The following is a 24,485-nucleotide window of genomic DNA, read 5'->3' on the forward strand; positions in this document are numbered from 1 at the left end:
AATTCTAAGTTGGCATGTCTTTTTTATTAATTTTTTTATCTGGTTTCCACTCGTGTGTCTGTACAAGCATTGAGTAGAGGATCCATACAGTATGTCACTATTCATTTTATTCAATCATTTAACAGTTGTATGCAAAGTATGTACATCCAAGACAGCAAGTCGGGTTCCGTTTTCCTTTACAAACTTAAGAGGGATTTATTTCTCATTATATAAAATTATATATTTGCTGTATATCATATAAAAAGGGAGACCAACGTCACAGGGCTATAGTGGATCAATAGCATGCTAGTTCAGAGGTAGTTACATTGTATGTACATAAGCTAGCCTACTCTTAACGGCCTGTGGAAAGACCCTAGCTACATCCCATTCAGTCTGTATGACTGTTGCCTCGCGTTCGGGAGAATTGCATAGTCGTTTTGAGACCAAACCGTGTAAACTGTATGTTTGTTCCGTGTTCTCATTGCATTTTACTGCCGTGTAAAGCACAATATCTGTACAAAAGCCGAAATCACAACATGACTCCAACTGACGATCACTGTGAAGAGGAAATGTTAGCTTACTCCGGTACAATGACCGTGTGTGTGTGTGTGTGTGTGCTGACGCATCCCTGGGTTTGAACTGAACCTTAGCAATAACATAGATATATACCATGTATCTTAACAAAGACATTATAATAATAAGATAACTCCACTTAACAAACATATAATTAAACAATCTATAACCTCTGGTCTAAGCTGCATGTTTCCTTTACGCATCACATTTCAACATAAACATTATACACTTAAAAAAATGCTACTGGTTCTACCTTGTGTTCCCCTGGCTAGACCAATGATTTGTCCATTGCTCGTGTTCCACGTGGTTTAAGACATCGATTTGTGCTTCCTACTTTATCATATGATCTCGTGACTGACTAATTCCATCCATCGGAAAGCATACACTATTTAATGCCGTGTCATGTGGTGTTGAGATAGTAATAGTCTCTCTTGTGAAGGGCACTTTGGGTGGCAGTCTTTACGTTTCGGGGGGGGGGGGGACTCGTGGTGTTCTCGTCGACTTTGTCTATAGTGTTCTACGGTCCCTGCGTGGACCTGACGACCTGGGGGCCTGGGCCTTCGCTGCTCCGCAAAGGAGACGTCCCGGTCCACAGTGTCCCCAGCTGGCCAGCCGCGCGGAGGCTCAGGGGTGAGCCGCGAGAGAGGGAGGGAGGGGCGAGCGGTAGAGGGGGCACGTGATGCCGCTCGTATCGTGCTCGAAGCCTGTGAGACGCTCCTCATCCCTCCCCCTCTCCGTCACCCTGTCTCTATCTCTGGCGGCGGGGGAGGGCGTCTGGCATGGGATGAGCGGGACGGAGGAGGATGAGGACGCGGAGGAGCAGTGGGAAAACCGGATGGGATCCACGCGGGGCGGGAGGGGGGAGGAGCCGCCGGCGTACGGGCCGTCGGCGAGTGACACCTGCGTCGACGAGTCAAAGCAGGAGCTCTTCTCCGTCTCCACGGAGACCAGCGAGTCGAGGGTGCGGTCGCGGCGCAGCTGCGGGCGCGCCTTGGGGCGGGGCCAGAAGAAGAGGAACTGGGAGTGGTCCCGTGTGAAGAGGAGGAAGAGGAGCGGGTTGAGGCAGGCGGGCAACGGCTGGAGGAGGAGGAGGACCGACTTGAGCACCTCCTCGCCCAGAGAGAGGAGGCCCAGCAGGGAGCAGAGGGAGAGGAAGGCGACGGGAACGTAGAGGAGGCCATTGGTGAAGATGAGCCAGGCCACGTGTTTGATCATGGCGCAGTCCCACAGGCCTTCGCACTCCCCCCTCAGCAGCTCCCAGTAGAGGCGGATGTAGGAGCCGGTGACGATCAGCAGACACAGGGTGTTCATCATGATGAGAGCCAGCGGGAAGCCCAGGGACGAGGGCGGCCGTGAGGCCGGAGGGGGCAGCGGGGAGGGCAGGCAGAAGGGCGAGGACCCGTACTCCCCCACGCCCACCAGCGGGAGGGAGGCCAGGGTGAGCGCGAGGGTGAGGCAGAAGAGGGCGCACGTGCGCACACTCCCGAGGGACGGCGACTTCCCGTAGGCGCGGGCGCACGTCACGCTCACGCCGCACTGCACCGCCGCCAGGGTCAGCAGCAGCACGCTGGCCTCGGACGCGAACACCCACACCCAGCCGGTCGCCTGGCAGCCGGGGCCGCCCTCCCAGCGGGCGCCGTGGCGGCCGAACTCCCCCAGTGTCAGGGCGTCCACCAGGGCCAGGGTGCACGTGCACACGCCCGTCAGCAGGTTGGAGGCGCCCATGCAGGCCACGGTGAAGCGGAGCGGGGAGAGGTAGCCCGCAGAGCTGAAGAGGGAGAGCAGCAGGAGGGAGTTCCCCAGGAGGGACACCGTGGAGATGGACCACAGGCCCACCCGGACCAGCCAGCTGCCCAGCAGAGAGTCACAGGGACGGAACGGACCTGCAACACAAACCATCAACCAGAAATACATGAAATGTCATAGATATTTTACTTTTCTTTCCTCACATACTAAGGCCCTTATTGGTAAGCTACCTCCTTATACTACATTATTGGTAAGCTACCTCCTTATACTACATTATTGGTAAGCTACCTCCTTATACACATTATTGGTAAGCTACCTCCTTATACTACATTATTTGTAAGCTACCTCCTTATACTACATCATTATTGGTAAGCTACCTCCTTATACTACATCATTATTGGTAAGCTACCTCCTTATACTACATCATTATTGGTAAGCTACCTCCTTATACTACATTATTGGTAAGCTACCTCCTTATACTACATCATTATTGGTAAGCTACCTCCTTATACTACATCATTATTGGTAAGATACCTCCTTACATCATTATTGGTAAGCTACCTTCTTATACTACATCATTATTGGTAAGCTACCTCCTTATACTACATCATTATTGGTAAGCTACCTCCTTATACTACATCATTATTGGTAAGCTACCTCCTTATACTACATCATTATTGGTAAGATACCTCCTTACATCATTATTGGTAAGCTACCTCCTTATACTACATCATTATTGGTAAGCTACCTCCTTATACTACATCATTATTGGTAAGCTACCTCCTTATACTACATCATTATTGGTAAGCTACCTCCTTATACTACATCACTATTGGTAAGCTACCTTATACTACATCATTATTGGTAAGCTACCTCCTTATACTACATCACTATTGGTAAGCTACCTCCTTATACTACATCATTATTGGTAAGCTACCTCCTTATACTACATTATTGGTAAGCTACCTCCTTATACTACATCATTATTGGTAAGCTACCTCCTTATACTACATCATTATTGGTAAGCTACCTCCTTATACATCATTATTGGTAAGCTACCTCCTTATACTACATTATTGGTAAGCTACCTCCTTATACTACATTATTGGTAAGCTACCTCCTTATACTACATCATTATTGGTAAGCTACCTCCTTATACTACATCATTATTGGTAAGCTACCTCCTTATACTACATCATTATTGGTAAGATACCTCCTTACATCATTATTGGTAAGCTACCTCCTTATACTACATCATTATTGGTAAGCTACCTCCTTATACTACATCATTATTGGTAAGATACCTCCTTATACTACATCATTATTGGTAAGCTACCTCCTTATACTACATCATTATTGGTAAGCTACCTCCTTATACTACATCATTATTGGTAAGCTACCTCCTTATACTACATCATTATTGGTAAGCTACCTCCTTATACTACATCATTATTGGTAAGATACCTCCTTACATCATTATTGGTAAGCTACCTCCTTATACTACATCATTATTGGTAAGCTACCTCCTTATACTACAGCATTATTGGTAAGATACCTCCTTATACTACATCATTATTGGTAAGCTACCTCCTTATATTACATTATTGGTAAGCTACATCCTTATACTACATCATTATTGGTAAGCTACCTCCTTATATTACATTATTGGTAAGCTACATCCTTATACTACATCATTATTGGTAAGCTACCTCCTTAATCCTTATACTACAATGTAGTAACTACATCATTATTGGAATGGAATTTTAGAACCTATGGAACCCGTTCTAGTGACTGGCTGGTCCTTAAGGTCCCTCTAGTTTGCTTGGAACAGGGTAAATCTGCATTTTGCTATGATGCCCCTAGTTCATGGAATGAACTCCAACAGTCCTGCTTGAGATTCTCCCCTCTATTGCAGAGTTTAAAACCTTGATCTACAACCTTTGTCAACATGTTTTAATAGATTTGTTATCCTTACTTTTGTCCCGCCTTGTTATCTTATTGTTATCATTGTATATGCTGTGTGATTTTATATGCTTTTTTTTTGCTTATTTCTGTATGTACACTCGACATGACTGTAAATAAGGGAAACCTCAGTTTGCCTTTCAAGTTTAAATAACGGTATGAAATTAAACTATGGAGTCTTGGGACTGAAAATGTAACACACAGATAATTGCTGTCTACTTGCATAAAACATAATGGCTGCAGGGCTTCTTCTCTATCTGGTGTCACAATAATGTTCACACACATTCGGTCAACCTTGGTTTAGACAGGGAAGCCACTTTGAGAGCAAGCTCTCTTTTACAGGTGCACCCTGCCTCCAGGGTAAATGATACATGGAAAACTAAAAGATGCGGAGTAAATAACAAGAAGTGACAGACAGATATGGAACATGACTTAGAAAATCTTTCCATTAATTCCACCTGGAGGGTGCATAATAACTGAACACAGGTTTGTTCCGGTATGCAGAATATCAAGCATGATAGGTTCCTGAGCACAAGTATTATAGGCTATGTTCCTAAAGTGTAAAACAGTAGCTTGGTAGCTGGTGCATTAGGGCTTGGTATGTAAAGAGTAGCTTGGTAGCTGGTGCATTAGGGCTTGGTATGTAAAGAGTAGCTTGGTAGTTGGTGCATTAGGGCTTGGTATATAAAGATTACTGTAGCTTGGTAGCTGGTGCATTAGGGCTTGGTATATAAAGAGTACTGTAGCTTGGTAGTTGGTGCATTAGGGCTTGGTATATAAACAGTAGCTTGGTAGCTGGTGCATTAGGGCTTGGTATATAAACAGTAGCTTGGTAGTTGGTGCATTAGGGCTTGGTATATAAAGAGTAGCTTGGTAGCTGGTGCATTAGGGCTTGGTATATAAAGAGTAGCTTTGTAGTTGGTGCATTAGGGCTTGGTATATAAACAGTAGCTTGGTAGCTGGTGCATTAGGGCTTGGTATATAAAGAGTAGCTTGGTAGCTGGTGCATTAGGGCTTGGTATATAAAGCGTAGCTTGGTAGTTGGTGCATTAGGGCTTGGTATATAAAGCGTAGCTTGGTAGCTGGTGCATTAGGGCTTGGTATATAAAGCGTAGCTTGGTAGCTGGTGCATTAGGGCTTGGTATATAAAGAGTAGCTTGGTAGCTGGTGCATTAGGGCTTGGTATATAAAGAGTAGCTTGGTAGCTGGTGCATTAGGGCTTGGTATATAAAGAGTAGCTTGGTAGCTGGTGCATTAGGGCTTGGTATATAAAGAGTAGCTTGGTAGTTGGTGCATTAGGGCTTGGTATATAAAGAGTAGCTTGGTAGTTGGTGCATTAGGGCTTGGTATATAAACAGTAGCTTGGTAGTTGGTGCATTAGGGCTTGGTATATAAAGCGTAGCTTGGTAGTTGGTGCATTAGGGCTTGGTATATAAAGCGTAGCTTGGTAGCTGGTGCATTAGGGCTTGGTATATAAAGAGTAGCTTGGTAGCTGGTGCATTAGGGCTTGGTATATAAAGAGTAGCTTGGTAGTTGGTGCATTAGGGCTTGGTATATAAAGAGTAGCTTGGTAGTTGGTGCATTAGGGCTTGGTATATAAAGCGTAGCTTGGTAGCTGGTGCATTAGGGCTTGGTATATAAAGAGTAGCTTGGTAGCTGGTGCATTAGGGCTTGGTATATAAAGAGTAGCTTGGTAGCTGGTGCATTAGGGCTTGGTATATAAAGAGTAGCTTGGTAGCTGGTGCATTAGGGCTTGGTATATAAAGAGTAGCTTGGTAGTTGGTGCATTAGGGCTTGGTATATAAAGCGTAGCTTGGTAGCTGGTGCATTGGGGCTTGGTATATAAAGAGTACTGTAGCTTGGTAGCTGGTGCATTAGGGCTTGGTATATAAAGAGTACTGTAGCTTGGTAGTTGGTGCATTAGGGCTTGGTATATAAAGAGTAGCTTGGTAGCTGGTGCATTAGGGCTTGGTATATAAAGAGTAGCTTGGTAGTTGGTGCATTAGGGCTTGGTATATAAAGAGTAGCTTGGTAGTTGGTGCATTAGGGCTTGGTATATAAAGAGTAGCTTGGTAGCTGGTGCATTAGGGCTTGGTATATAAAGAGTAGCTTGGTAGCTGGTGCATTAGGGCTTGGTATATAAACAGTAGCTTGGTAGTTGGTGCATTAGGGCTTGGTATATAAAGCGTAGCTTGGTAGCTGGTGCATTGGGGCTTGGTATATAAACAGTAGCTTGGTAGCTGGTGCATTAGGGCTTGGTATATAACGAGTACTGTAGCTTGGTAGCTGGTGCATTGGGGCTTGGTATATAAAGAGTAGCTTGGTAGCTGGTGCATTAGGGCTTGGTATGTAAAGAGTAAATGGCTGCTTTTTTATATAGCGCTTTTATCCAAAGCGCTTTAATTTCGTACTCACATATTACCCATTCACTCACACATTCACACACCGACGGCGGAGGCAACCATGCAAGGTGCCAACCTGCTCATCAGGAGCAATTAGGGGTTAAGTGTCTTGCTCAAGGACACATCGACACGCTACCTGGGAGGAGCGGGAATCTAACTGGGAACCTCCGGATTGCCAGACGACTGCTCTACCTCCCGAGCCACTGTCGTTCGAGTAGCTTGGTAGCTGGTGCATTAGGGCTTGGTATATAAAGAGTAGCTTGGTAGCTGGTGCATTAGGGCTTGGTATATAAACAGTAGCTTGGTAGCTGGTGCATTGGGGCTTGGTATATAAAGAGTAGCTTGGTAGCTGGTGCATTAGGGCTTGGTATATAAAGAGTAGCTTGGTAGCTGGTGCATTAGGGCTTGGTATATAAAGAGTAGCTTGGTAGCTGGTGCATTAGGGCTTGGTATATAAAGAGTAGCTTGGTAGCTGGTGCATTAGGGCTTGGTATATAAAGAGTAGCTTGGTAGCTGGTGCATTAGGGCTTGGTATATAAAGCGTAGCTTGGTAGTTGGTGCATTAGGGCTTGGTATATAAAGAGTAGCTTGGTAGCTGGTGCATTAGGGCTTGGTATATAAAGAGTAGCTTGGTAGCTGGTGCATTAGGGCTTGGTATATAAAGAGTAGCTTGGTAGCTGGTGCATTAGGGCTTGGTATATAAAGAGTAGCTTGGTAGCTGGTGCATTAGGGCTTGGTATATAAAGGGTAGCTTGGTAGCTGGTGCATTAGGGCTTGGTATATAAAGAGTAGCTTGGTAGCTGGTGCATTAGGGCTTGGTATGTAAAGAGTAGCTTGGTAGTTGGTGCATTAGGGCTTGGTATATAAAGAGTAGCTTGGTAGTTGGTGCATTAGGGCTTGGTATATAAAGAGTAGCTTGGTAGCTGGTGCATTAGGGCTTGGTATATAAAGAGTAGCTTGGTAGCTGGTGCATTAGGGCTTGGTATATAAAGAGTAGCTTGGTAGCTGGTGCATTAGGGCTTGGTATGTAAAGAGTAGCTTGGTAACTGGTGCATTGGGGCTTGGTATATAAAGAGTAGCTTGCATTTTCCCAAGGGGATCAATAAAGGAATATCTTATCTTATCTTACATGTAGCTATCACCTGTTATAAAACACACTGATGTATAGCTATCACCTGTTATAAAACACTAATAGCTATCACTTGTTATAAAACACAGTGATGTAATAGCTATCACTTGTTATAAAACACAGTGATGTATAGCTATCACCTGTTATAAAACACTAATAGCTATCACTTGTTATAAAACACAGTGATGTATAGCTATCACTTGTTATAAAACACTAATAGCTATCACTTGTTATAAAACACAGTGATGTAATAGCTATCACTTGTTATAAAACACAGTGATGTATAGCTATTAGGGGTGTAACGGTACACAAAACGGTTTTGAAGTCAAGGTTCGGTACGGTTTTCGGTACAGTGGGGGAAAGTTTGGCTTTCCATGTTCCATTCAGGGGTGATGTAGTGTGCAGTAACTAATTGTACTTGTAGGGCTGTCAACGAATATTCTTTATTGAAATTAATAATCGACTTGTACATTTTTTTTATAATAATTATTATTATATTAGATTGTGAAAAAAACAGCCTCCGGTGGGCGGTCGTTAGTGGTTAACATACCGTTGTATTCGTTCGGTACACTACACAGCCATTCAGTACGGTACGGTACACACTGAAACTTGTTTGGTTTGTTACGGATACGTGTACCTTTACACCCCTAATAGCTATCACTTGTTATAAAACACAGTGATGTATAGCTAGCTATCACTTGTTATAGTTGAGCTTATAGGACTAGATAGTACAATCTCTTAGGTAATCAGCACTTGGTAATGAATGGGGTAAGGGTAGAAGCTTCAGGTGGACACAGTGATGTATATCTATCACTCACATGTTATAAAACACAGTGATGTATAGTAGGGAATAATTATTATTATTATTATTTATTACATTTTATATAGCACTTTTCTCAGACTCAAAGCGCTTTACAACGTAGGGTTAGGGAAATTGCCTCCTTCACCACCACTGGGAGCACCCAACCTTGGGCTACACAGACTCAATGGCTGCCATACACTGGCACCCGGCACACATCACACTGCACAATGGCTGAACGGCTCGAGACAGGGATTGAAATCAGCCAATTAAGGGGAAGGGATGATTCGGTGGCCTTGATGTCAGAGACCTGATTGGGAATTTGGCCAGGAACGTCAGGGAACCCCCTACTCTTTACGATAGGCGTCCTGGGTTCTTTTTAACGACCGAATTCAGTCAGGACCTCGGTTTAGCGTCTCATCCGAAGGATGGCACTTGCATATATAGTGGGTCTTTAGGAATGATGAAGAGGCATGCATGTAAACAATATCACCATAGTCCAGTCCAAAAAAAAACATATTTCCATTGTAATGTATTTGTGCTGTAATGTTTTGACATTCACTTTAGACACTTTAAACACTTTATTTTATCTATTTATTGCTAAAGATGTACACTACCTCTTTACCTAATTTTAGCATTTTGTAATTTCTTTGTTTTTGTATATTTATTTTTTCTATAGTGTTTGGTCTTTATTCTTTTACTTTTTACTGTATGAAGCACAATCTCAGGAGGCTCATATAGAACCAAGCATTTCACTATAATGTACGTGTACCTTACATGTGACAAATAAAACAACTTGAAACTTGACTTGAATGTGTTGGTTTTAAAGATTTAAAGAGACTGATATGCGAAATAAATGGAAACATTGTTACATATTTGATACAAAATCATATTTGCGTGCTTTAAGTCCAGGACAGCAGCAGCCGGGGGGGGCAGTTACCTGGGATGGGTGTGCACTGGACACTGGTCTGTAGTTTGGACTCCTCGATCTCCAGCTGAAACTCCTCCAGGTCAGGGTCATCTGGATGACCACACAAAACAAACACAGGGTCAAAGGTCAGAGAAAGAGTAGGTCTTCAGGATCAATCTGCGGGCTTGTGCCACCAGTTATTAAAAAGAAAAACAATGTAAATGGTAAATGGTGCATTTATATAACAGCTTTTACAGTGCTTTACAATTTTGTTCCTCACATTCACCCATTCACTCACACATTCACACACCGACGGCGGAGGCAACCATGCAAGGTGTCATCTGCTCATCAGGAGCAATTAGGGGTTTAGTGTCTTGCTCAAGGACACTTTGACACGCTGCCCGGGAGGACCAGGAATTGTGTGCGTGTGCGTCTGCATGTGCATGTGTGTGTGTGTGTGTGTGTGTAGAGTACGTGTGTCATGGGGTTTCACCTACATGTTGAACTCTTTGAAAAGTGTTTTTGGAAGTACATTTTGAATTCCAAGATGTCATGTGAAATATGTTTCTGTTTTGAGTACTTTTGCTTGCATTATTAATCTAATAGCCCTATTTTGCCCGTTAGGGTTAGTGTTTGCTTTTAGAGTACCCACCCCATCACCACACCCTCACTAGAAGCCAGGGAACACCCTGTGTGTGTGTGTGTGTGTGTGTGTGTGTGTGTGTGTGTGTGTGTGTGTGTGTGTGTGTGTGTGTGTGTGTGTGTGTGTGTGTGTGTGTGTGTGTGTGTGTGTGTGTGTGTGTGTGTGTGTGTGTGTGTGTGTGTGTGTGTGTGTGCGTGTGCGTGTGTGTGTGTGTGTCTGTGTCTGTGTGTGTGTGACAGACTGAAGGGCATAATGCTAATCACAAGCATTCCTTTTGCGGTGGAATGAAAAATCTATTCCTGGAAGGTAATTCACCTCATTCACCTCATCTCAAACCCTCCCCTCTTCTTCTTGATCCTCCAATTGTTACCGAAGCGATAGTGTGTGCGTGTGTAACCGGTGTGATTTCGCTCTGCGTTGTGTGTAGATTCGACCCCGTTAAGGGATCGCCCTGAGTGGGAGTTGAACCCCGGTCTCCGGCGCCATGGGCAACATCGCAGACCACTATACCAAGAGATGTGTCTGGATGCCTCTGGGGAGTGAGTTTACTTGCAGTACCGATAACGTCCACAGTCACTTCACAACACTTTGAAGTCCATCGTGACTGTGGATAGACTCGTGCATGCATGCGTGAAACTAGTGATCTTGAGGAATCTATAGATACCAGCCATATCATTTTAGCTCACTGGCAAATGTGGTAGATATTGCTCCAAATTAAAGCTAAATTGTGATGGGGGGAGTGGGGGGGCATGACTATCTTCAAAGGGGTCCCTCGACCTCTGACCTCAACATATCTGAATGGAAATGGGCAGAGAGAGGGCCTGGGCCTCCAATCATGACTATACCCCTTGCCCCAGTAGACTATACCCCTGATGTGATTGTGCTGTAGGCCTCTGGACGGAACCCAAAAACTAAATCGCACAAACATTCATACACTATTCTCACATTGGCATAGCCTACTGTACTATTACTTGATGAATCCATTTTTATAAAGTTGCATATTTATATATGTATTTTTCTTCTCTTTTCTCTCTGTATCGTTGATACATGTATGTGGAGCACTTTGTAAAGGTTTTTTTCGAAAAGCTGCTGTATAAATAAAAAGCATTATTTAGTGTAACTACTCCTTATACGTGTGTGTGTGTGTGTGCGTGTGCGTGCGTGTAGCTGTGTCTGTGAATGCATACCCAAATAGACACATATAATAATATAATACTAATAAACTGTATTTGTGTAGCACCTTCCATACAAGAATTGCAGCTCAAAGTGCTTCACAGCAGTAAAAAAGACATACGCATACAATTTGCACAAAATTGGCAGATCAAGAGCAATGCATAAAGTGCAGACATATAATTAGGCATATTATGTTCATACAGTATGTGTCTATTTGGGTATGCTGCTGCATCAAGTGTGTGTGTGTGTGTGTGTGTGTGTGTGTGTGTGTGTGTGTGTGTGTGTGTGTGTGTGTGTGTGTGTGTGTGTGTGTGTGTGTGTGTGTGTGTGTGTGTGTGTGTGTGTGTGTGTGTGTGTGTGTGTGTGTGTGTGTGTGTGTGTGTGTGTGTGTGTGTGTGAAAATGTCTGTCTATAACTTTAAACATAACCAAACATAACCATGTGTGTGTGTGCGTGTGGTCTTACAGTGTGTGTCTGTGTGGATGGGGTACATGGCTCCTGTCCTCTTGTGCAGGTCCTCTTCCGCATTGCCCTGCTCCGTGTCCCATTGGCTGGCCGACTTGTAGCTGTCACAGGAGCCGTACACGCAGCACTGGTAGGCGTAGGGCATCTCGACCACCCTGGACGCGTCCGAGAGAAGGGGGATGGGTGGATGACACGTACTGTACGGACTGTGATGTGGTAACTGCAGTAAACACTGCAACAGAAATGCTCAAACAGACCCCGGGGGTTATTATTGAACAAAGTTGTCTGCCCGCGATCAAATTGAGTTTTGGAGTGCGTTCAGCGCTGGCACTGATTTCAACGGAAATGCCTCGGGTGGGGGTGGTTCTGAGGTGTCCATTTCTGGAGCAACTATTGCCTAAAAGATTTCACAATATGACTACTTTGTGATCCGACTATTCTTTCTAACATTACAATGCTGTTTCAGGACTGCTGTCGACTAAAAACACACCTCTTCAAACAATATCTGAAAAAAAGAAAGAAAACCTAACCTTATTACTGTCTTTTTACTACTCAGATTCAGATTCAGATTATTTAATTTGTCACAGCTTTTTTTAAATGTACATACATTCGGAAAAATGTGTGATGCTTGTTTTTCCCGGCTCCTCAACCATAGAAGATTTGTAAACATAGTACACAACGTATATTATATCTATACAAACTATAAGGTATAACTGTAAATAGAAATAAGCTACAAATAAACTATAAACTAAACTATAAACTAGACCCATTACACAACATATATTCTGTATACAAACTATACAATACAAGGTATAACTAAACATAATTGCTAAAAAAATTACAGTGTATACAAAACGGTACAAATAGCAAAAAAAACGACTAGATCTCTTCCCCGTGCTATGTGCCCTACTACTATCCTACTATACGTATACTACTACTGTACCTATCTTGCTAATATGTCTATACTACTATGCACTCAGAGTGTAACACTCAAGCTCCATACTATTTGATGAACAACGCCACTGACTGCCAGAGATGTACCCCTGTACGACTTGTTGTTCACAATTTGTAAGTCGATTTTGGATAAAAGCGTCCGCTAAATGACTAAAATCTAAAATATAAATGATGTTTCTGAAGACATTTACGGGGTTGTTTTTCAGCGTGCCGTGTGTGCGAAGCGGCAGCCGGTCGGGTTGGTTATCTGGGTCACCACCACGCCGCCCACGCCGGACCGGCTGCCGTCTTCCCCTTTGAAACGCAAAGCTGCCATTTTGACTTGACGTGCTCCTGCTGCGCCTCCACACCGGCCTCCGGGGGGACGACGTGAACCACTCCGACGAGAAGGAGCACGCTCGCTAATTCTAGTTCAGTTCACCGACACACGGCTAGCAGAGGAGCGGGTAGCCCTCGGCTGTGCACCTTGACTGTACTGCCAGGGCGTGTGGATAATGGAGATATTTATAGAAGAGGGTTTCTTTTGGAAGAGGAGAGAGAAACAAGAGGAGTGTTTGTACACGAGTTGCGTTAGAGAGACACATGTTGCGCCTGCCAGTCATAGCATAAAGGCCCGGGTCACCAGGTCATGACCTGAGCGTGGTGTGTGTGTGTGTGTGTGTGTGTGTGTGTGTGTGTGTGTGTGTGTGTGTGTGTGTGTGTGTGTGTGTGTGTTACCTCATACGGGGGAAGTGTTCAGGGCTGAATGCCTCGTACAGTTCAGTGTTTCCCCGCAGCTTGAGGTGTGTGAGACTCCCCAAGCCCCCCACTGGTACTGAGCTGAGATGATTCTCTGTCAGGTCCCTATGGGGGGGGAGGGAGGGAGGGAGGGAGAGAGAGAGAGAGAGAGAGAGAGAGAGAGAGAGAGAGAGAGAGAGAGAGAGAGAGAGAGAGAGAGAGAGAGAGAGAGAGAGAGAGAGAGAGAGAGAGAGAGAGAGAGAGAGAGAGAGAGAGAGAGAGAAGAGGGGTAGGTCAAGGCATGTCAATGTTTACAACAACCCATTCAAAGCCAATTTTTCCATACGTGTTTTGGTTGAGGGTCCCCCGTGATAACAAGCCATCTTTCCCCAGTGTTCTGAGAGCATTCACAAAGCCCAGGCAGGCACTGTTTCTGTGTGCTCACCTCCAGATAACATCTCCTGTCAGATCCAGGGGCATCTGCTTGTTTAGCATGAGCACAGTGTATCCAGTTGTCTCACACAGTAATACAGTTTGTACTGGCAGGACCTGAGAGGAGCCTCCTCGCCACACAGACGGGGCTTTCAACCAGTAATTACCTACAGTATCAAAGACCTCTGTAGTCCCTGCCAAAGACAGCGGCTCCTCTCGCATTCGAGAACGGAGAGTGTTTGTGTAAGAGTGAGGCTCCGACATAAAGACCGACTTTTATTGAAGATCCCCTTCAGGTGTGTTTTTAATAACACTTTAGAAATGTTGTATATGGAATAACAATTTGTTTGGTTTGATTCTTCCACCAAACGTGTTCAATAAACGACTGAATATGGCTCAGCAGTTTCACCCAAATACAACAGTTCTTGTTATAACAATATATAAGAGATTCACTGAAAGAAATTATTGTTTTTGTGCGTAGACCACTAGATGTAGTTTCATGTTAGCAAGCAATGATCATTTCCTGGATGACAGTGTGGCCAGCTGGGCAACAGCGATCATGATAGGTTCGCAAGATTAGTTAATAATAATAATAATAATAATAATAATAATAACTTTATTATTTGTATAGAACCTTTCATACAGGAATTGCAGCTCAAAGTGCTTCACAGCAGTAAAAAAAAAAAAAAAAAAAAAAAAAAAAGAGGCCTCAAATGAGCATAAAGTGCAGACATAAAATGAGCATAAAATAGGTAGCAGCAAATCACGTTGTTTTTCACATTAGGAACCAACATCCCAAATAGGCCTCTTTGTCGCGTCACACAGGCGGCTCTGATTTTTAGCAAGTACAGAGAAGTAGGTAGTGGGAGTGGCTAAAGTTATGGTACCTTAGGTATACTTAACGCTTAAGGTAAAAATTAGACGCCGTCTGATCTAGTATCAACCGTATGCCTCTGCAAAGAGAGACACGCTATGGAGGTTCACGGGTGTGTAGTAATAATAATAATAATAATAATAATAATAATAATAATAATAATAATAATAATAATAATAATAATAATAATAATAATAATAATAAACTTTATTTGTATAGCACCTATCATGCAAAAGTTGCACCTATCATGCAAAAGTTGCAGCTCAAAGTGCTTCACAACAGAAAAAATACTAAAATCAGCACATAAAGTGCAGACATATAAAATCACAGTTTTTCACATTAGGATCCAACATCCCAATAGGCCACCTTGTTTATGGTTTGATTCAGTTTTAAAAATAGACAATAATAAAAAGAGTAAAATAGAATTGACAGAGTAAAATAGTGCAATAAAATAGTAGAATAGAATAGACAGTAAAATGATGCAACAGTGCAGTGCAATAAAATAGTTCTGGATTACTGTTTAACAGTTCAAAGTCGTCTTTACCTTGGTATCCACAGTTCAAAACCTGACAGTCTTCTCTCCTGTTGTATACCCACTTTGACCCTTTGAACCTCCCTCTCAGGGTAAACCTCACTCTCAGGGCGCAGTTCCCTCTCTCTGGGCGCAGTTCTAGGCCTGGGCCCCCCACACAGACTTGTATTGTTATATATACTCACAGTTTGATGAGAGAGTGTAGAGAGGCGAAGGCATCTGGGTGGATCCACTCAATGCTATTCCAGCTCAGATCGCTGAGGACACACAAGGGGAACTCAATTCAATTGAGAGAAATGGAAACCGTTTTTTTAACGACCACTAGATGTCAGTATTAGGTTAGACAATGTAAGGGTAGATGGTTCCAGGCAATGCATTTCTGGGGGGAGATGTGGTGAAATGCTCAGGTGAGAATGAGAGTGTATCATGACTCACAGAGCGCGCAGAGAGGTGAGCTGCTGGAAGGTGCTAGATTCTATCCTCCTGATGTGATTGTGCTGTAGGCCTCTGGACGGAACCCAAAAACAAAATCGCACAAACATTCATACACTATTCTCCCATTGGCATAGCCTACTATTACTTGATGAATCCATTTTTATAAAGTTGCATATTTATATATGTATTTTTCTTCTATTTTCTCTCTGTATCGTTGATACATGTATGTGGAGCACTTTGTAAAGGTTGTTTTTCGAAAAGCTGCTGTAAGTAGTGTAACTACTCCTTATACGTGTGTGTGTGTGTGTGTGTGTGTGTGTGTGTGTGTGTGTGTGTGTGTGTGTGTGTGTGTGTGTGTGAGTGTGTGTGTGTGTGTGTGTGTGTGTGTGTGTGTGTGTGTGTGTGTGTGTGTGTGTGTGTGTGTGTTTGGGACAGAGCTGTTCCAAATAGCTGCAGCTACCATGTGTTGTCAAGTTATTGTTATAAGGACCCCAGTCCAAGCTACAACAGTCTGCATTCCCTTAACAATTGTTTGTATTAAGCCGTATTGTATTGTACCCATTATGCAATATGTTAAATAAAGTTTACATCCATTCATTCTGCTAGCATTACCGATTGCATGAGCACTGCCACTGGCTAACATGAGCTAGCGTTAGCTATCAGACCCTGTTAGCTCAAAGCTCCTCTTTCAATCTTAACAAGCATTAAACAAAATGGCCCAGTCATCTATTCACCTTTGTTTAATACACACGTGTTGTCTCTAATGTTATTTAGCTACTAATAGCTCCCGATATCATCAGTTTGGTGCTGGCTAACTAGCGTGAGCTAACGTTAGCTTCTAGCCACAATGCTATACTGTTATAATAGCATATTCCATTCACGTTAGCATGCAGCTAACAATGTAGCTAACAACGTCACCGATCTTTTTTGAGACTAAACTATCCGCTCTTGGTGGTCACTTGTGTTGATGTTAGTTTTGTTTCATCAACAAATGAGAGGCAGAACACACAGTGAATGTATCCGTTTTGTTTATTGCACTTTTATTACACTTTGCTGAAAAAGAAGTGCTGCATTGGGTAAATAGGCAAAGATGGCGGCACCCGCCTTGTTGACATTTTGTTTGCAGGAAGTGTATTGGCACATTCAAGTTCTGATTGGTTGAAAATTGCCTTCATGTTCGCCACCTACTGCCACCTACTGCTTTGGCAGTGTACTACATCACTGTGCTCAGGTGACAAAACGAAAGTGTGACTCGCCTCCCGCTACGTTGCGGCGAAACTCATCTGAAAACGAAACGAAAGTCTAACCGCAGCCTAAGTCAACTAAATGTCTGAGCATTTTAGTCTTAGTCAGTGTTAGTCTCGATTTTGTCTTTTTTGTTTTTGTCTAGATTTAGTCGCAGAAAACTGATGATTTTTGTCTAGTTTTCGCTAATGAAAAAAAGGCATTTTATATTTTTATATTGTAAATAATGCAATTCTATTTATTAAGTATAGTCTCTAGCCAAAACCCTATCAGCTGATTCACAATAAGTTCAGTAGAAGGCTATAGAAGCCCAATAGTAACGAAACATTCCTTGAAATGGTCAATAGATTCAGAAATAGTCAGACATGGAATGGAACATATTCTGATTTAAATTGCTTATTTTTTTTTTAACCAACAAAGGAACATTAGGATAGTGTAAATACACAGTACACACTGATTGCAAATCTCACTTCGACCTACTGTACAAATTTCACACACGTCACACACACATTCCCTTTTGTCCCTTGAGTCGTACCGTAGATCGCTGACGTCACTTTAAACTTAAAATGGCGGCCCCCATCAGAGCATTCGGCTAATAACATTAGCTTAGCGAACCTGCCACTGTACTTCTATGTGCATAAAGTGTGGTAACAAAATATCACAGCCCCTAAGACTGGGAGCGTTCTAACTCTACTGAGCATGTACCCAACATTATATGAAAAATAAAAAGTCATATTTCGTTTTAGTGCACTTCAAGCGCTAAAGGGATTCATAAGTTATAGCAGGGTCAATCTCAGTGTTAGTACTCGTCTATTTCTTTTCTTTTCATACCAATATTACCTTTTTAAGTGAACATGGTCTTGTCCTTGTTGTATCCATGTGTAATGTTGATAGTAGTGGGTGTACACAAATGAAAGAGAGAAAGTCTGTGTCTGGGATATAGGTCCCGACTCCCAGGCTATTAGCCTAGCCATCCTCTCAGCCTCTGTCGTCTTAAAGGAAAACTCCAAAATTTTGGAAAATTAGCTTATTTAACATCTTCCCTGGAGTTAGACAAGAAGATACATACCTTCTTTGTCTCTGTGCATGCAGTAGGCTTAGGGAACGCCCGCACCGTTAGCGTAGCTTAGCTTCATTACTGGAAGTGGGGCAGTCCTTTACCCTGAAGTTCCCTACAGTAAATTGGAAAAGACGCCCCATGCCGAGTGGACCTAACAGACAGTTGTCTATCGAGTAAGTGACTATTATAATCATCATGATGCATGGGGCAAACTAAGTTCTCGTTTACACATGTCGCTAAGCTACTAGTCACATTGGTAAACACTGGCCGGCCGTCTCCCTCGACATTAGAAAGTAGCACTGAAATCACTGCGCCCAGAGAGGAGTGGTTCGGCAAAAAATAGTTCTGAGTATATTTGCTTAGAAAACGTAAATGTCTAATTCAATTATTTTGTATTTCTGCACGTGGTAAGTACACAGGTCACAACATGTTTACAGGAACGTTTTGGAGTTGTATTTGGAGTGTATTTCGTGACTGTAGGGGACTTCCAGTGATGAAGCTAAGCTACGCTAACGGTGCGGGCGTTCCCTAAGCCTACTGCATGCACAGAGACAAAAAAGGTATGTATCTTCTTGTCTAACTCCAGGGAAGATGGTAAAGCTAATTTCCCAAAATGTTGGAGTTTTCCTTTAAATGCTATGTTCTTTTGGTAGAACTGTTCGGCTGTCGCAGGAGTGTTGAGAGAGTAGCAGATTCCATTCATGGTTATTGGTATAAGCTGTAGTCACGAGAGACCTGGGACGCGGTTTTTAGCCTCACGTATGTTATGTAGCTTGGCTTTTAGCCATAAACGCTGCTGAGCTTAACCCGGAAACGGAAATGGGAAATGCTGAAATACTAACGTGACTTATTCTAAAAGTTATAATTATTTTGTCTCATCTTGTTTTAGTCAACATAAATTAGAATTCGTCATGGTTTTTGTAAACTAAATTTTTGTGTCCTCAGTTGTGGTCAACGATATTTAATTAATAATTTAGTGACTTTAGCGTCACATGGTCTTCAATAACGTGACCTCACGTCTTGTTGTCGTCGCGGGAAAAAGCTTCGTTGACGAAGATCTTTCGTCATCAATTTTGTTGACAAAATTAACACTGCTGCATGCTACCATGTCCTCCCTCCTCACTCCCCCCCCACCCCATCCTCCCTCATCTTTCTCTGCTAAAGACTTCGCAATCTTCTTTGAGGAAAAAGTGGAGAACATCCGCAGCTCCTTTTCCCAACCCCCACCCATTCCAAATACTGAATCGAGAACCTCATCCTTCACTCTGTCATCTTTCTCTCCCATTACAGAAGCCGAGACCCTGACGTCGAACCGTCCGACTACATGCCAGCTGGACCGGCTACCCTCCCCACTCCTCCAGACCATAGCACCAGACATCCTCCCATTCCTAACTGCAACCATCAACTCCTCACTCAACTCTGGGGTTGTCCCCACCTCCCTAAAACAAGCCAGAGTCACATCCCTCATAAAAAAACCAACCCTGAACCCCACCGTCATAGGCAACTATCGTCCTGTCTCTCTTCTCTCCTTCCTTTCTAAAAAACTTGAACGTGCTGTATCCAACAAACTTACTGCTTATCTCTTACAGAATGACCTCCTAGACCCTAATCAGTCTGGCTTCTGGACTGGCCACTCCACAGAAACGGCCCTCATTGCGGTCACAGAGGCACTTCACTTAGCAAAAGCAAAAGCCTCTCCTCTGTCCTGATTCTCCTAGATCTATCTGCAGCCTTCGACACAGTCAACCATCAGATCTTCCTCGCGGCCCTCACAGGAATGGGAGTGGCTGGCTCCGCGCTGACATGGCTGACATCATACCTCAATGACCGCTCCTACCAAGTGTCATAGAGAGGGACCCTGTTGGCCACCCGCCCCCTGCAGACAGGTGTCCCCCAGGGCTCGGTCCTAGGACCCCTTCTCTTCTCCCTCTACACTAAATCACTGGGTAACATTATCACTAGGGATGTCCGATATTATCGGCCGACCAATATTATCGTCCGATATCGGCAGTAAAATGTGATATCGGAAAATATCGGTATCGGTTTAAAAAAAGAAAAAAACAATAACAATATTTGTTATATATATATCCAGTGAAATTATTAGTTACCTGAAATTATTCAGTTTTTTGGGGGGGGGGGAAACCCTGCATATATCGGTATCGGTTGATATCGGTATCGGAAATTAAGAGTTGGACAATATCGGAATATCGGTATCGGTAAAAAAGCCAATATCGAGCATCCCTAATTATCACGTCTCATGGCTTCTCGTATCATTGTTATGCCGATGATACTCAACTCTTCCTCTCCTTCCCTCCCTCAGATATCCACAACTCTGAGCGGATCTCGGCCTGTCTGTCCGACATCTCCGCCTGGATGATGACCAACCACCTCAAACTGAACCTAAGCAAAACAGAATTGCTCCACCTGCCGGCCAAATCCTGCCCCCTGATCGACCTTTCAATCACAGTCGAGAATGCAGCTGTGACCGCGTCCCCGACCGCCAAGAACCTTGGTGTTGTCCTCGACGACCAGTTGAACTTCTCTGCTTACATCGCAGTGACAACCAGAACCTGCAGATTCCTCCTGAGCAACTTCAGAAGGATCCGCCCCTTCCTGACAAAAGAAGCCACCCAACTCCTCATCCAATCAACAGTCATCTCCCGCCTCGACTACTGCAACGCACTGCTCGCTGGCCTCCCGGCCACTGCCACCAAGCCTCTTCAACTCATTCAGAACGCAGCGGCCCGCCTGATCTCAAACCTACCGAAGTTGGCCCATGTCACCCCACTTCTTAGAGACCTGCACTGGCTCCCCATTGCTACAAGGCCCTCGACCAAGCATACCGTGCGGCAAAGAGAACCGCTCCCGCCTACCTCCGGTCAATGGTCTCTAACTACACACCCTCAAGACCCCTACGCTCTGCATCTTCTGGCCGCCTCAGACCTACTCCTATCCAAGCTCAGGGAAGGTCATCAAAGAGAAGTCTCCTATTCTCAGTCCTTGCCCCACAATGGTGGAATGAACTACCCACCACAGTTAGGACAGCCGAAACCTGTCCAATCTTTCGCCGTCGACTAAAGACGCACTTCTTCAACCATTATCTGAAATCAAATAAAAATAAAAAAGATCTAACCCTAACTAACCTTACTGTCATGCACTTTTTTGCAATTTAATAATTGCATCATTCCAAATCGCGATTTCGATTTTAAATCGATTAATCGTTCAGCCCTACATGGTTTACATGCATTACAAACATACCATTAACCCGTTCACTGCCATGCTACAAAGGGTTAACTGTCTGTAGGGTGGTAGTGAAAAGGTTAACCTTCTGTAGTGTGGTAGTGAAAGGGTTAACCTTCTGTAGTGTGGTAGTGAAAGGTTCTGTAATGTCCCCCAAGGCTCAGTCCTTGGACCCCTGCTCTTCATCTGCTACATTCTCCCCCTTGGTCACATCATCCGTAAATACCACTTCAACTTCCACTGCTACGCTGATGACACCCAAATCAGTACACAATCCCCCCACAGCCCACCCCTCAGTCACATCGAATCCTGCATTACCGAACTCCAAACTTGGATGACTCACAACTTCCTCAAATTGAACAGTGACAAGACGGAACTTCTCATTATTGGCACCAAAACCACCGTCACCAGATCCGGACCCATCACACTCACCATCAATGACTCCACCATCACCCCCTCCCCCCTAGTCCGAAACCTTGGTGTCCTCCTTGACCCCACCCTCTCATTTGACCCCCACGTCCGCTCCATTGTAAAAATATCTTACTTTCACTTCCACAACATTGCAAAAATCCGTCACTGCCTTTCCCCCCCTGCTGCTGAATCCCTCATTCACGCCTTCATCTCCTCCCGCCTGGACTATTGCAACTCCCTCCTCACTGGCATCACCTCCCGCTCCCTCCATAAACTGCAAATGGTCCAAAACTCAGCCGCCCGCCTCCTCACTTACACCCAGTCCCGTGAACACATCACTCCTGTCCTCCACTCTCTCCACTGGCTCCCGATCAAACACTGCATAAACTTTAAAACACTACTCCTCACCTTCAAAGCCCTCCACAGCCTGCCCCCCCCCTACCTGACTGATCTCCTTCTTCCCTACCGCCCCACCCGTTCCCTCCGGTCCTCCTCCACTGCCTCCCTCACTGTCCCGACATCCAAACTCAAAAACTTTGGAGATCGGGCCTTCTCCCGCACTGCACCCCGACTCTGGAACTCCCTCCCTCAGTCCATCAGAGACTCCCCTACACTCTCCACCTTCAAAGCTCGCCTCAAAACCCACCTGTTCTCCCTTGCCTTTAACCCCCCCCCCACCCATAAACCCCCCCCAACCTGACTGATGTCTGTCTCCTGTCTTTTTGTGCTATCATGCTGTCTTCCCTGTTCCCCCCATGGTCTCATGTTCCTTTTGTTTTTGTTTCTTTGCTGTTTCTTTGTTTTTGTCTCTTTGCTTTTGTTTATTTGTTTTTACTTTGCTCCCGACTATTGTCAGCGACTTCGGGTTATTGAGAAGCGCTATATAAATTAAATTAATTATTATTATTATTATTATTATTATTATTATTATTATTATTATTATTATTATTATTATTATTATTATTATTATTATTATTATTATTATTATTATTATTATTATTATTATTATTATTATTATTATTATTATTATTAATGTGGTAGTGAAAGGTTAACCTTGTATAGTGTGGTAGTGAAAGGTTCTGTAGTGTGGTAGTGAAAGGATAACCTTCTGTAGTGTGGTAGTGAAAGGGTTAACCGTCTGTAGTGTGGTAGTGAAAGGGTTAACCTTCTGTGTATTGTCGCTGTGAAAGGGTTAACCGTTTGGTAGTGCGGCGGTGAAAGGGGTAATCAGGCTATGAACTAGTATCTGTGCGTGCGTGTCTCTCTTTGCCCTCTCTTTCTCTGTCCTTCTACATGTACATTTACCTTTAGTCATTTAGCTCAGGGGTTCCCAAACTTTTCAGGCCGCGACCCAAAAATAATGGGGTCAGAGAGCCGCGACCCCCACTATTATAGGAGGTACATTTTTTTGTTTGTTTTTTAATTAAAACAATTATTATTATTATTATTATTATTATTATTATTATTATTATTATTATTATTATTATTATTATTATTATTATTATTATTATTATTATTATTATTATTATTATTATTATTATTATTATTATTATTATTATTATTATTATTATTATTATTATTATTATTATTATTATTATTATTATTATTATTATTATTATTATTATTATTTTTTTTTTTTTTTAATAAATGGAAATGTATGGTTGAAACATGCACACGTTCAAACGCACACACACTAATAAGCATTGGAGGCTTTTAACCAGGGCCGGACTGGGGAAATCATTCAGACCAGGAAATATAGTGCAAAATATAGCCCCAGTCAGGCCACTTTTTAAGCAGGGGGTCTGGGGGTCCCCCACCAGGACATTTCTTGTTACAAAGACTTCATTTCCTGCATTCTGGTGCAGGCATTTTTTTATTTGTACCCTTTAAATGCCAGTGTTTGTGATGGCATCACAAATTATTGTTAAAAAACAGGCTAGCATATGTATGATTAGCAACAACACTGATTTAGATGGATTTTCAGTTTTTTTGTAATGTCAGATTGAAAATAATACAATCTTTTATTCAACTTCAGCCCTGATCATAACACCACATATTCATTTTATAATTCTAACCCTTTAAATGCCAGTGTGTGTGATGGCATATATTTGCAATATATCAAATGCAAAGTACATTTTTCTGGGGGGGATTATTACAGGCTAGCATGTGTCAATGATTAGCAACAACAGTTTTTTGTAAGGGTCCCGCCTCCACCAATCACATGCGGCTCCTTTTGTGTGTGTGTGTGAGAGCAAGCAGGGGCGTAGCTGGGGGGGGGGGGTTAGCTTAGGATGATTCCAAGGGCCCAGCACTGGGGGGGGGGGGGGGGGGGGGGGCCCAATCTTTTTTTCTTTTTTTTACTAGACATCACTCAGGTGTATTATTGATGCTCTCATTGATACTATGTTTGTTTCTGAAGTGTGTGTGTGTGTGTGTGTGTGTGTGTGTGTGTGTGTGTGTGTGTGTGTGTGTGTGTGTGTGTGTGTGTGTGTGTGTGTGTGTGTGTGTGTGTGTGTGTGTGTGTGTGTGTGTGTGTGTGTGTGTGTGTGTGTGTGTGTGTGTGTGTGTGTGTGTGTGTGAGATATATAGAGAGAGAGGGGGGGCTTTGGTAGACTATTGCATTGGTCCATTCATTGAAGATGAACGCAATGCGACATCCTTTACTAGGCTCACCCACCAACAGTGCAGGTGCTGAACTGCTGATCTGAATGTATAGGTAAAAACCATATTATGCGTTTTCATCAATAAAAAAATTGCCAAAAATACATTCTTTCATGGGGCCCAGAATCTGGAGCTACACCCCT

General features: G+C 43.4%; 1 protein-coding gene across 1 annotated transcript in view; it reads right to left on the bottom strand.

Annotated features, from left to right (window-relative positions):
* The window catches only part of lgr6 (leucine-rich repeat containing G protein-coupled receptor 6), a gene marked incomplete at its 5' end in the record, with an annotated part of 61,155 nt that continues 36,670 nt past the window's right edge, over positions 1 to 24,485 (bottom strand). Inside the window, 6 exons of the mRNA XM_084333516.1 lie at positions 1 to 2,435; positions 9,531 to 9,611; positions 11,782 to 11,936; positions 13,453 to 13,578; positions 15,476 to 15,547; positions 15,726 to 15,797. Of these exons, the coding sequence (XP_084189642.1) occupies positions 1,177 to 2,435; positions 9,531 to 9,611; positions 11,782 to 11,936; positions 13,453 to 13,578; positions 15,476 to 15,547; positions 15,726 to 15,797 (1,765 nt within the window). The 3' untranslated portion in view covers positions 1 to 1,176. The remainder of the gene's footprint in view (positions 2,436 to 9,530; positions 9,612 to 11,781; positions 11,937 to 13,452; positions 13,579 to 15,475; positions 15,548 to 15,725; positions 15,798 to 24,485) is intronic.

This window comes from Notolepis coatsorum (assembly GCF_963971535.1).
Source record: "Notolepis coatsorum genome assembly, chromosome: 17".
Lineage (NCBI taxonomy): Eukaryota > Metazoa > Chordata > Actinopteri > Aulopiformes > Paralepididae > Notolepis > Notolepis coatsorum.